This window comes from Neurospora tetraspora, assembly GCF_033439725.1.
Source record: "Neurospora tetraspora strain CBS 560.94 chromosome Unknown B0H65scaffold_7, whole genome shotgun sequence".
NCBI lineage: Eukaryota > Fungi > Ascomycota > Sordariomycetes > Sordariales > Sordariaceae > Neurospora > Neurospora tetraspora.
In genome coordinates, this window is record NW_026944389.1 from 492,144 (window position 1) to 503,027 (window position 10,884).

Below are 10,884 nucleotides of genomic sequence, written 5' to 3' on the forward strand. Positions count from 1 at the left end.
CTAGACCCGTATATAAAATAAATCGGTGTGTTTAAAACCCGTAAAAGAAGATCTACAAGAACTATAAGGTACTTTGCTGTACTACTAGTAAAAACATACGAAAAGAAATAAGCGCGGGCTTTCCGAGACCATGATACCATAGGTAGCATCCATTCCTCTATCCATTCATTAGACTACCTCCCAGCCTTACTACCGTATCCTCGCGTGGTATCTTCTTCGCTCTTGTATCTACCTCTTCAACTCCTCTTCAACTCCTCTTCAACTCCTCTTCAACGCTCACCTCACCTCGCCATATCCTCCCCTTCCCCCTCCGGGCCCTCCCCTTCCCCCTCCTGCACCCGCATCGTCTCAACAGTCATCGTCGAAATGACGCTCTCCCCCCTATAATGCCCGTGTCCCGCGGGCATCCCCCCATTCACACTCAACCCATCCTGCTGCTTTCCCCCGGAGCCAGAGCCGGCGGAAACCAACCCCTCAATCCCCAACCCCACCTCCCCCACCCGTCTCAACACCCCCAGCAACGCCTGCCTAAGTTCCCTCTCCCCCTGTCCCAACTCCTTCCCCAACAACTCAATCACGACGGGGTACAGCTCATTCAGATGTTTCTTGAAATCTTCTTCTCCAAAACCCCTCCCTTCTTTCAATTCTCCTCCTTTTTCGGTGTTGTTGTTAACGCCCCCAGCAAACCCATTAAGCACCTCCACCACCACCGGCCTCCAAGCCTGGATATTCCTATGCTGACTCTCCTCCTCCAGGGAAACATAGCCGCGGACGATATCCAAACAAAGCGGGACCAGCGCGCGCTCCACATCGCCCTTTGACGCCAGGCGTTCGGGGCTGGTGTCGGCGAACATGCGGAATAGGATGGAGACGTACACCGCTGCGCTTCCTGATTCCTGCTTGAGTAGATTGGGGGGTTGTTTCATGAACCCTTCCCTCCATAGTCTCATCCTCAAATCCTTATCGGCGTTGAACCGCTTGGCGAACAAGTAGGAGCGCTTGAGGAGGGACATGAGCTTGAGGAGTAAAGGAGAGGGGATGTGGCTGTAGACAGAGTCGTTGGAGAATAACTCCTGGACGGTTTCGATCATGAGCAGCTGCAGGACGCAGCGACTGATGATGCGGTTGAAGAAGCGGCGGCGGGCGGCGGTGACGACGGGCGGCTGTTGTTGGAGGGGGTTGGACGGCTTGAATTCTTCGAGGCCTACTCCCCCGCCGGGGCTGTTGGGCGGGTGCGAGGAGAGGGCGGTGGAGGCCGTGAGGCGGTTGTGCACGGAGGAGTGGGAGTCTTCTTCGGTGCCAATGCCACCGTTGGTGTGGGGGGTTTGGTGGTGGATGGAGGAGGTTTCGGAGGCGGCGTCGTCGGCGCCGTTGATTTTGAGGGAGCGGGTGTCGGCGTCGGCGCTGTCGGCCGAGGGGCTGAGTTGGCTGGTGTAGTCGAGGCCGTTTGACGCTGACAAAGGAGTAGAGATGGTGGCCGCTTTGAACAGTTGGTGGGCGGTGGTCTTGTCGAACAATTCGCAGAAGGTGTCGACGATCTTTTGCCAGTGTTCGTGGGTGAACTTCTCGACGTTTTGGAGGATCAACGTCTGCAGACAGTTGCTGCCGATGCGAGCGATGGTGTCGTTCTCCTGTAGGATGCAGAGCGCCAAAAGCTCGAGGAACCGGTCGAGCATGTACTCTAGGGGGTTGAAGTAGTGCGTGAACAGGGTGATCATGTTCCGCAAGGCTTGGATCATGGTAGTAGACAACCAGACCGACAGCTCCTCGTGGCTGAGGGCGTTGGACATTTCGGGCTTGGACCGTAGAACCATGAAGATGGGGTACAGCTGCTGCCTCCACAAGATGTCCCAGAACCCAAGCGGGAACGTAGCTCCATACTTGAGTAGGGCATCAAAGAAGTAGTTGAGGGCGTTCGATCGTACTTCCAAATCCTCACCAGTCATGAGAACATCATGGAAGGCAAACAAAACAGGGAACCAGAACCCTTCCTCGACCGACGTGCCCGTCTGTTGACCAGCCGGCTTAGTGGCAGTATTGAGAGCCATCTCGGCAGCGTTCGCGTCCGAGTTCTGCTTTTGCGACAGTGGGCACTCCGGTGTCTTGAGCATCTTGGGAATAATACTCTTGAGCGTCTCCATCGCCTGCAGACTCTTCTTCTGGAACTTCATGTTCTTGGAAAACTCGGTCAAGCAGACGATCAAATCGGTAAACGCGCCCTGGGTAATGACCACGCCGAAGCGCGTCTTGTACACATGTAGCACGTTCTCATAGGCCAGGTTGACAATGCTCTCGTACTGGTCCTTGGCGGCAACGGTAAAGACACCAAACATGGTCCTCCAGCCAGAACGGATCTTGTCCCCCTTGGCCTGAATCATCTGGATCAGACATCTCAAAATCATGTCCTTGACCGTGATGTTGTTCGAGTTGGACATGACGTGCTCAAAAGGCTTCAGGAAATCCTTCTGGAACTTGAAACCGGCCAACTCCTCAATCTCCATGAAGCGCATGGACAGCTGACGCAGCGAGTCGAGAGCAAAGAACACAATAGCGGCATTGACGTGACATCCAACGCGGTTGAAGTGCTCGCCCAACACATCCCAGATGTTGGTCCACTCGAACCTCACACGCGTCATGTTGTAGTACGAAATCTCGACAATCTTCTGCAGACTGTAGGTGCGTGGCGAATCGTTTGACCCAGACACCTTGATCTCGTCCCAGCTGACTTCGGTCAGGGCGCGGGCAAAGTGTACAATGGCCTCGCCGCTCAGGTGAGCGGTATTGGTGAAGATACGGTCGACGCTCTTGATGACCTCGTCGGATCGGCTTTCGAGGGCAATCTCCATGGAGACACCCTGGGGGGCGGTGTTGGATCGTGGACGGTGGCGCTTGGCGGCCATGGACTTGCGGGAATCGGTGGAATCGGTTCCCGGTGAAGGAACGAAACGGGCCTTGGAGACGTCGGGGACGGTGCTCTCATCAACACCACCGGAGATGAGCTGTAGACGATCCAGCTGGCTGATGCACAGAAGAACATCCTTCCACGATTCCTTGAGAAGGTTGCCTTCTGTCTGACCGAGCTCGAGAATCACCTTGAGGGCCTCGACGTTCTTAGCCTGGATCTCTTGAGGGTTGTTGAGATTGGCTGTATTCTTGAGCGCCGAGATGAACGCCTCCCTAGGAGTGCTGAGGTCAAAGAAGCAAGCGATCTTGGTCGCGAGCTTCATACCCTCCAGACACAGTTTGTTCATGTCCAGGTTATGTGTCTTTTGCATCTGACTCGACAAGGCCGAGAAAAAGGACATCCACGTCACATCAAACATAGGCGACACATGCTTGAACGAGGTGGCAGGGATGAACTTGATGCCGCCCATCTTCTGAGCGTTCTTCCGTTGACTCCGATACAAGTCCTTGAAGAGCTGCTCTGACCGAAGAGCGATTTCCTCCGATTGCTGAGCATACGCCTCCCTCTGCAAGTCGCGGCCAACGTTGGAGAAGGCCTGGCCAAGTCCAGCAGCCAGACCGGTGGACTGTGCTGGAAGGGTTCCCGCCGCAGCCGCCGCTTCCCGCTCACTCTTGAGAACAATCTCATTTTTCGCAATGTCATCGTAGATGCTGATGAGGTACTCGTCCGGAAGGTTGGCGTTATCGTTGATACCGCGGTTGTTCTTGATGAAATCCTCCTTGGTCATGCGCCTGACAATCTTGCTGCTGTGGAGATCCGTGTTCAACATGATGACCGAGTACGCAAGCACGTAAGGGGTGTCGGCGTTGGCAAAGGCCTTGGGGTTGCCCAGCATGTATCGGTTGGCAAACTTGAGCATGAAGCGATCGATCTTTTGAGCCTCGCCGGGCAAGCGGAAAGCCTGGAGGAACTGGCGTAGGGCATCCACGAAGCGCTTCTTGGTAAAGTCCATGGTATCGACAAATGCGTGCATGATGTCTATGTTCTTCTGATCACCCTCACCGAGGTATTCGCCGATCTGAGCCTTATCCAGCCTCTCCTCGCTGATGAGGAACTTGGCAATGGCCTCGGGCGTGTCTTGGGGGATGAAGCCTTCCTTCAACAACAGCTTGATGCCGTTCTTGGGCTTGTAGTTGAAGACGCGGATAGCATTGCCGAGAGCCGTCTTCCTTTGCTTTTCCTTCTCCAGCTGGTCGGGGTCATCGTCAAGCAGCGGTGTTGACGGCATGGTCGGTGTGTCGAGACGGGATAGGGACTCGCCCATGATGGAGGGGTCCATAGACTCGCGAATCTCATCGCTTGACGGCCGCCTCTCGGAGATGCCAGTTCCCGTAGTGATGACCTCTGGGCGCCCTGGATGGGACCAGTTGAGAAGCGACCTAAGCGTCTCAACAAGGGAATCCAGGGCTTGCCTCTTCAAAACATAGTCCTTGGGAATATCACCATCGGTGTCGGTATTCTGGGCAATCAGGGCAACGGTAAGTGGTGGCGGCAAAACATTGCGCATCTGCCACTCGCTTGCGGACCCATACTTGGAATGGTTCTCCTCGTACTGTTGCTCCTGCAGTGCCGTAACGGTAGTTGAAGACGTCGCAAATTTGGACAAGTCCTCAACGATCCTCTGGAAAATGTTGTCGACATTTCTGTCGCAATCGTAATTAAGGTAGAATTCGACTAACGCACGGGGGTCCTCGCATAGCCTCTTGAGGATCCCGACAAAGGCGAGCTTCTGGGACAAGGGGGCGGTCCTCCGCGCCAAAAGGGCTAGGTAGATTTCGTTCAAGAAAACCTCAATCTCTTTCTGTTACCGTGTTAGCATCCATTATGCCTTATACAACAGAACAGCACATCACGAACCTTGAAGGGTGCCCTCATGTACTTGAGCATAAGCCAAAAGATCTCACAGCAAATATTAAATACTCTATCGACCGAGCTAGCCCCGTTCCGTGTGATACTCAAACACAGGTAGTACTTTGTGGCCTGCAAAAAGCTGGTGGGCTCGTTGTTCTTGGTATTGGTGATGGTACAGTAGGGCGAAGTGAAAACAGAAATGTTGTTGTTGAGAAGGGTATGGATGAGGTGGAGGGAGATGAGCTTGGACCGCATGGGCTGGCCGCGAAGGTCGTAGAGCTGATCGGGCGGCAGGGTCTTGGTCGAGAGGTTGCAGAAGGAGCGGAAGACGAGGTAGGCGTCGCGGATGTACACTTCGTCCTCGGCGTCTAGCGACTCCGGGCTGTCCTCCTGGGAGCTCTCGGGCACGCTCTGTTCGGACACAGACCTCGCAGGCTTCCTGTTGGGTTTTAGCTGGGTGACCATGGTGGGGCCGTCTCCTAGGTTGGAGTCGTCGAAGCTCTTGCGGTGCTCGAGGTCCTTGAGGGTAAGCTTGGGACCCTCGCCGTTGCCATCCCCATGTTGTGGTTGCGACTCCTGCGCATCTTCGTGGGTAGCCTCTTCTTGGTCCCCATTGCCCTCCTCTTGTGTGGAATTCTGACCATCAGACGACCCGTTGACGTTGAAGCTGCTCTGGCTCGGCTTCAGCTTGCTCAGGTTGGCGCGGGCCTCCCTCATATGCAGTCTTGTGTTGACTCTCTCAAACACGGTTCCGACCATTTGTGTGAGGGTACCCTGGGCGACCTGCTGGTTTGCCGTACTCCTGGAAAGGAGGAAGATGTTGTAGACCTGGCGCACCGCCTTGAGCAGACCGGCGCCGTGGACGACAATCTTGTCATTGAGAACGGCGGCCAAGAGGGACTTGACAATCTGTAGCTGGATCTCGACCAGGGTGGCCTCACCCTGGAAGCAGTCGCAGATGGTGTCGATGGCGCGTTCGATTAGGGGAGGGTATTGCTGCTGTGGTTGGCCATCCTCGCTCGCCGCGGCGGACTGGCCGGAAGGGACGGAGAAGTAGGTAGAGGAGATGAGCTTGCCGATGCAGTCGAGGGCGGTGGTGGTTAGGGGGATGGTGCCGGACTTGGTGGCTAGTCGGAGGGGGGCGAAGATGACCTCGGGGTCGGGGAGCTGCTGGTCGTTCGTCTTGATGGCCTCCTGGGCCTTTTGCGCCAATTCGGCCAGCTCCTTATTCTTGCCGGCATTGGCGGCAATGACGTCCAGCGAGGAGGTCACGAACTTGAGGGAACTCATGGTTGGAGGTGGCCGAGGGCGGGACAGATGGCCATTCGTCGTAGTGCTTCAGCGCATCTGTTGTCGAGGTCGAGGAGAGTATAAGCGGAGGAGGGAGGAGGCTGGCTGTCAGTCGGTCGCGTCCTCTTGAGTCGTGTAGCGTGTGTCGTGTAATATCGAAACGGAACGGGAGCTGAATAGCAAAGAAGTAAGCTCCCTTTGTTCGATGTCTGCTTTGCTGGTCCAATATCCGTCACCCCAGCTGCTTCGTATTAGGTGTAGAGGTATCGCGTATGTGGTAGCAGTATTTCGTCAGGGTGTAGCAGTGGCAGCTTTAGTTGGCTTTCTCGATTCGACCCGTAGAGTGTCGCTGTCTGTCGTGAGTCGGGTAGCGTCGAGGTTTCTGGAACAATGGAAGAAAGTATAGAGATCGCCAGTTTCAGACTTGCTCGGTAGACGACAATGCTGGTCCCGGTACTGGATCGCTGGGTGCAATCTCTCTTCGCGAATCTCTAGATTTTGATCGGGATGAAGCCGGAGTCCGTGTCCTGAGTACCTCTTAAGGTCCGAGTCGGCGGGCGGTGTTGCTACGGTGGGTGGTCCCTCTGAACTGAATCTCCAGTGTTGTCGTGGTGTTTTGACCAATCACGATTCAAGAATGAGGCTCTAACACGGCGACAACTCACACTGCGGGCGGCCTGTGACCCTCAGTGGAAGTTGACAGCAAGCCTTCAAAAGACCCTGGCTGTCGCGAGCACAGACCAGTCCCGACCCTTCCCTTAGGTTTCATCTGTACACGTACAATCTTATCTCCGTATCAGTGCCTGCCGGAACTGCGTCCGTACTTGGGTGCTTCTGGGCGCCAAGCTTTCTTGCCGGCCGTCAGCTTTTGAAGGATCCGATGGAAGCCATTCAATCCCGCCGAGCCCGCCTTCAGATGGATGGATCCCGTCTCTTTTGCTTGTCTGTGACATATTTCGCATCCATCGATCCAACTCCATCACGGCCAACTTGTAACTTGTGCTTCAATGTTTCGCCTTCTGAAAATCTGGAGTCTTGATGGCGTCAACATTTCATGTGCAACTTGATCAAGAGCCAGGTTATGTTTGGTCTCTATCCAGCCGTGTCAATATCACTTCTGGGCAACTCGGAGACGGAGTTCTTCAGAGGTTGAGAACAACACCATCATGAACAGAGACCGTGTAGTTAGCTGCCCCTGGTTTCTTGTCCGAATGGAAATGATGTCCCCAATCCATTGTTGTATTATTCTTCCTGCCTGTTACTGTAAGCATTTTGACCTTATATCATGGTGCAACATCTCTTTGGGCACCTTTGTTATCGTGAACCAGTCTCATCAAAGTCCTCTTGGAGTTGAATGAATACATCGTTATCAAATCCTCCGGTCGGCCCGCAGAACGTAATCCGTACCTTATTAGCGCGAACCGCTATGGATCCGTCACCTCCTGCCCTGCAGCTGTCAGTCCGATGCCAAGCGGATGTCAAGTCTTCTTTTTTATCATCGGAGAGTTTGATAAGAGTCAGCATTCCAGGTACAGCATCAGCAACGAAGCAACGCCGTGATGCTTTGATAATATCTGAATACCCTCTCCTTTCTCACAATGCAAATAAAAAGCTAGCTTGACATCTCCAATTCGTGATTGCAACGAACCTCTTATTTATAAGATACACTCTCGACACTGTATGGCTGAGGGGCATGCAAGTAATCGCTTTTCCATTTTGGGTTTAGCGTGTTTGCTGGGCTGGGCGGACCGTGTGTTCATTGCGCGACCGCTTGGCCTGTCTTTGGGCAGCTGCTAGGCCGTGCTAACCCTGAAATGGGGGGAGCTTCCCCCAACTGTTGGGAGAAATCGCAGGGGCAGAGAGCAAGAGCTGAGGGGACACAAGCGGGCAGTGAGTGGTGAGTGGTCAGTGTGAGTGTGGTGACGGGACGTGAGAGGTGTGATGCCACCGCAGTGGAGAGAGAAAGAGAGAAAAAAAAAGTTCGAGTATCGCCGATTGAGGTCCGGCTCCGTGTCCCGCTGCCCGCTGTCAACTTTCTCCCGCTGTCCGAACAAACATTCGAATCTCGCGCACCCTCCAATCTTTCCACTCTTTTTCCGCAACACCTGACTCGCGCAGTTGACGACTTACACCAGGCCACCCTTCATACCGCGAGATCACTAGCTTAATTGCTTGGCCTGCGAATCCGTTCATCATCCCGGCCTCCGCACAAGCAGCTTCTCCAACCGCGTTCCTCCCCGCCCGGCCTTTCCCCTCTCCAAGGTCCTGCCGCTGCCGCTTGCTGTGTGCTGCTGCTCCTCCAGCTTTGGAATCCCCACATAAACATTCCATACTAGCAAACACAACCACCTCTCCCAAAAACCACAACCACCCTCACACAACTCTCACCATGATCGTCCCCGTCCTCTCAAGGCAGGCTCTCCGCCATGCCAGCGTCGCCCGTGTCGCCCTCCCCAGCCTCACAAGATGGTACGCCTCGTACCCCCCTCACACCGTCATCAAGATGCCTGCCCTCTCGCCCACCATGACCGCGGGCAATATTGGCGCATGGCAGAAGAAGCCCGGCGACAAGATCGAGCCCGGTGAGGTCCTCGTCGAGATCGAGACCGACAAGGCCCAGATGGATTTCGAGTTCCAGGAGGAGGGTGTCCTCGCCAAGATCCTCAAGGAGTCGGGCGAGAAGGACGTCGCCGTTAACCAGGTAAGTACTTTTCCTTCAAGAAGCCACGAGTCATCATACCTGCCAAACTCCAGCCCTACTCCAACTCCATGACTCCATGCACGACCACCCGACCCTCTTCCCCACTCGACCCTGAATCCACTCTTCCATATGCCTCGTGCGCCTCGTGCCATGTACCTCGTCTGCCAGGCGGGCTACATGTCATGCCTCATCTACACGCCTTCTGTCGCCTTGCCTTGTGCGCGCCTAATATAGACAGACCGATGCTAACCATACCTCTTCCTCCCACTCTAGCCCATTGCCATTCTCGTCGAGGAGGGTACCGACGTCAACGCCTTCAAGGACTTCACCCTCAAGGATGCCGGCGGCGAGACCTCCTCCGCTGTCCCCAAGGATGAGCCCAAGGACGAGAGCACCGCCAGCGCCCCGACCCCCGCTCCTACCCCCGCTCCCGAGCCCGAGAACACTGGCTTCAGCGGCCGCTTCCAGACTGCCCTCGAGCGCGAGCCCAACGCCCTCCCTGCTGCCAAGAGACTCGCTCGCGAGAAGGGCATCGACCTGCGCACCGTCAAGGGCTCCGGTCCCGGCGGCAAGATCACCGAGGAGGATGTCAAGAAGGCTATCGCTAGCGCTCCCGCTGCTGGTGCCGCCGCTGCTCCTGCTGCCTACACTGATGTCCCCATCTCTGGCATGCGCAAGACCATTGCCGCCCGCTTGAAGGAGTCCGTCTCGGAGAACCCCCACTTCTTCGTTTCCACCAACCTCTCCGTCAGCAAGCTCCTCAAGCTCCGCCAGGCGCTCAACAGCTCTGCTGAGGGCCGCTACAAGCTTTCCGTCAACGACTTCCTCATCAAGGCCATGGGCGTGGCTTCCAAGCGCGTCCCTACCGTCAACAGCTCGTGGCGCGACGGTGTCATCCGCCAGTTCGAGACCGTCGACGTTTCCGTTGCCGTCGCCACCCCCAACGGCCTCATCACCCCCATCGTCAAGGGTGTCGAGGGCAAGGGTCTCGAGAGCATCTCGGCCGCTGTCAAGGAGCTCGCCAAGAAGGCTCGCGACAACAAGCTCAAGCCCGAGGAGTACCAGGGTGGCAGCATCTCCATCTCCAACATGGGCATGAACCCCGCCGTCCAGCACTTCACCGCCATCATCAACCCTCCCCAGGCCGCTATCCTTGCCGTTGGCGCCACCCAGAAGGTTGCCGTCCCTGTTGAGAACGAGGATGGCACCACCGGTGTTGCTTGGGATGACCAGATCGTCGTCACTGCCAGCTTCGATCACAAGGTTGTCGATGGTGCTGTCGGTGCCGAGTGGATCCGCGAGTTGAAGAAGGTCATCGAGAACCCTCTCGAGCTCCTCCTTTAAGCGCGAATAGCACTTTGTTTTGGATGACGTTCAACGGAGTTATACGGACCGAGCGGCTGCAAGCTAGATAGCAGTCACTTGGCCCCAAGTTAACGGCAGGCAGGCGCATGAGATTTTATAGAAATGGGCAGGCAATGGATGGATGGATGGGAGGAAGAGAGGTGATGGCATGACATGTCAGTCAGTCAGTTGGCAAAAAAAGCGAGCTGGGCTAAAAAGCTTTGGGAGGTTCCATTCAGTGTCATGTTTGTGTTCTCTCTCAACCATCATATGTATAATGATTCGATCCCACTTTTTATAAGCAAAAACTTGAGCATGAGGTGTGCGGGAAATACAGGAATTCTTTGTTCTTTTTTCGTTTGTTAGAGTCGAGTTTAGTCATGGCATCGCTTGGGGGACTTTGGACGTGGGAATTGGGAATGGCACCCCATCCTTCATGTTCATCAGTCAACTATCTGGTCGGAGCCGCAATGTTTTGGCAGACTTGCTGCTTGGCCGAGGAGACGGCATTTCGATATAAGCATTTAGAAAGAGTTTGGTTTGACATAGCGAGGAAAGTTCTTCACTAGGGAGCATCATAAGTGTGATGTCAGGATCAGCGACCAGTTTGTTTTGATGAACAGGGAGGTGGCAGACTGTCCGACTTCCAGACCGAGGCAGGATGGTACCAGTTGACTTTCTATGACCAAGCGGCCGGATTAGCTTGTATGTTTCTTCGTCTACTCCTTCCTTG

The 10,884-nt window shown here is 55.1% G+C and overlaps 2 protein-coding genes across 2 annotated transcripts; one reads left to right on the plus strand and one right to left on the minus strand.

Annotated features, from left to right (window-relative positions):
* Positions 1 to 690: 690 nt before the first annotated feature.
* B0H65DRAFT_579625 (uncharacterized protein) lies at positions 691 to 6,592 on the minus strand (the record flags this gene model as incomplete). Its single annotated transcript, XM_062830770.1, has 3 exons — positions 4,823 to 6,592; positions 743 to 4,766; positions 691 to 722 (listed from the first exon to the last, which is right to left on the minus strand). Exons 1-3 carry the CDS (start codon positions 6,104 to 6,106, stop codon positions 691 to 693), a joined length of 5,340 nt encoding a protein of 1,779 aa, XP_062678170.1. The 5' UTR covers positions 6,107 to 6,592.
* A 1,763-nt stretch (positions 6,593 to 8,355) lies between these two features.
* On the plus strand, positions 8,356 to 10,238 carry B0H65DRAFT_282620 (2-oxoacid dehydrogenases acyltransferase-domain-containing protein). Its single transcript, XM_062822900.1, has 2 exons — positions 8,356 to 8,807; positions 9,081 to 10,238. The coding sequence occupies exons 1-2, from the start codon at positions 8,496 to 8,498 to the stop codon at positions 10,149 to 10,151; spliced, it is 1,383 nt and encodes a 460-aa protein (XP_062678171.1). The 5' UTR covers positions 8,356 to 8,495; the 3' UTR covers positions 10,152 to 10,238.
* The last annotated feature ends 646 nt before the right edge of the window (positions 10,239 to 10,884 follow it).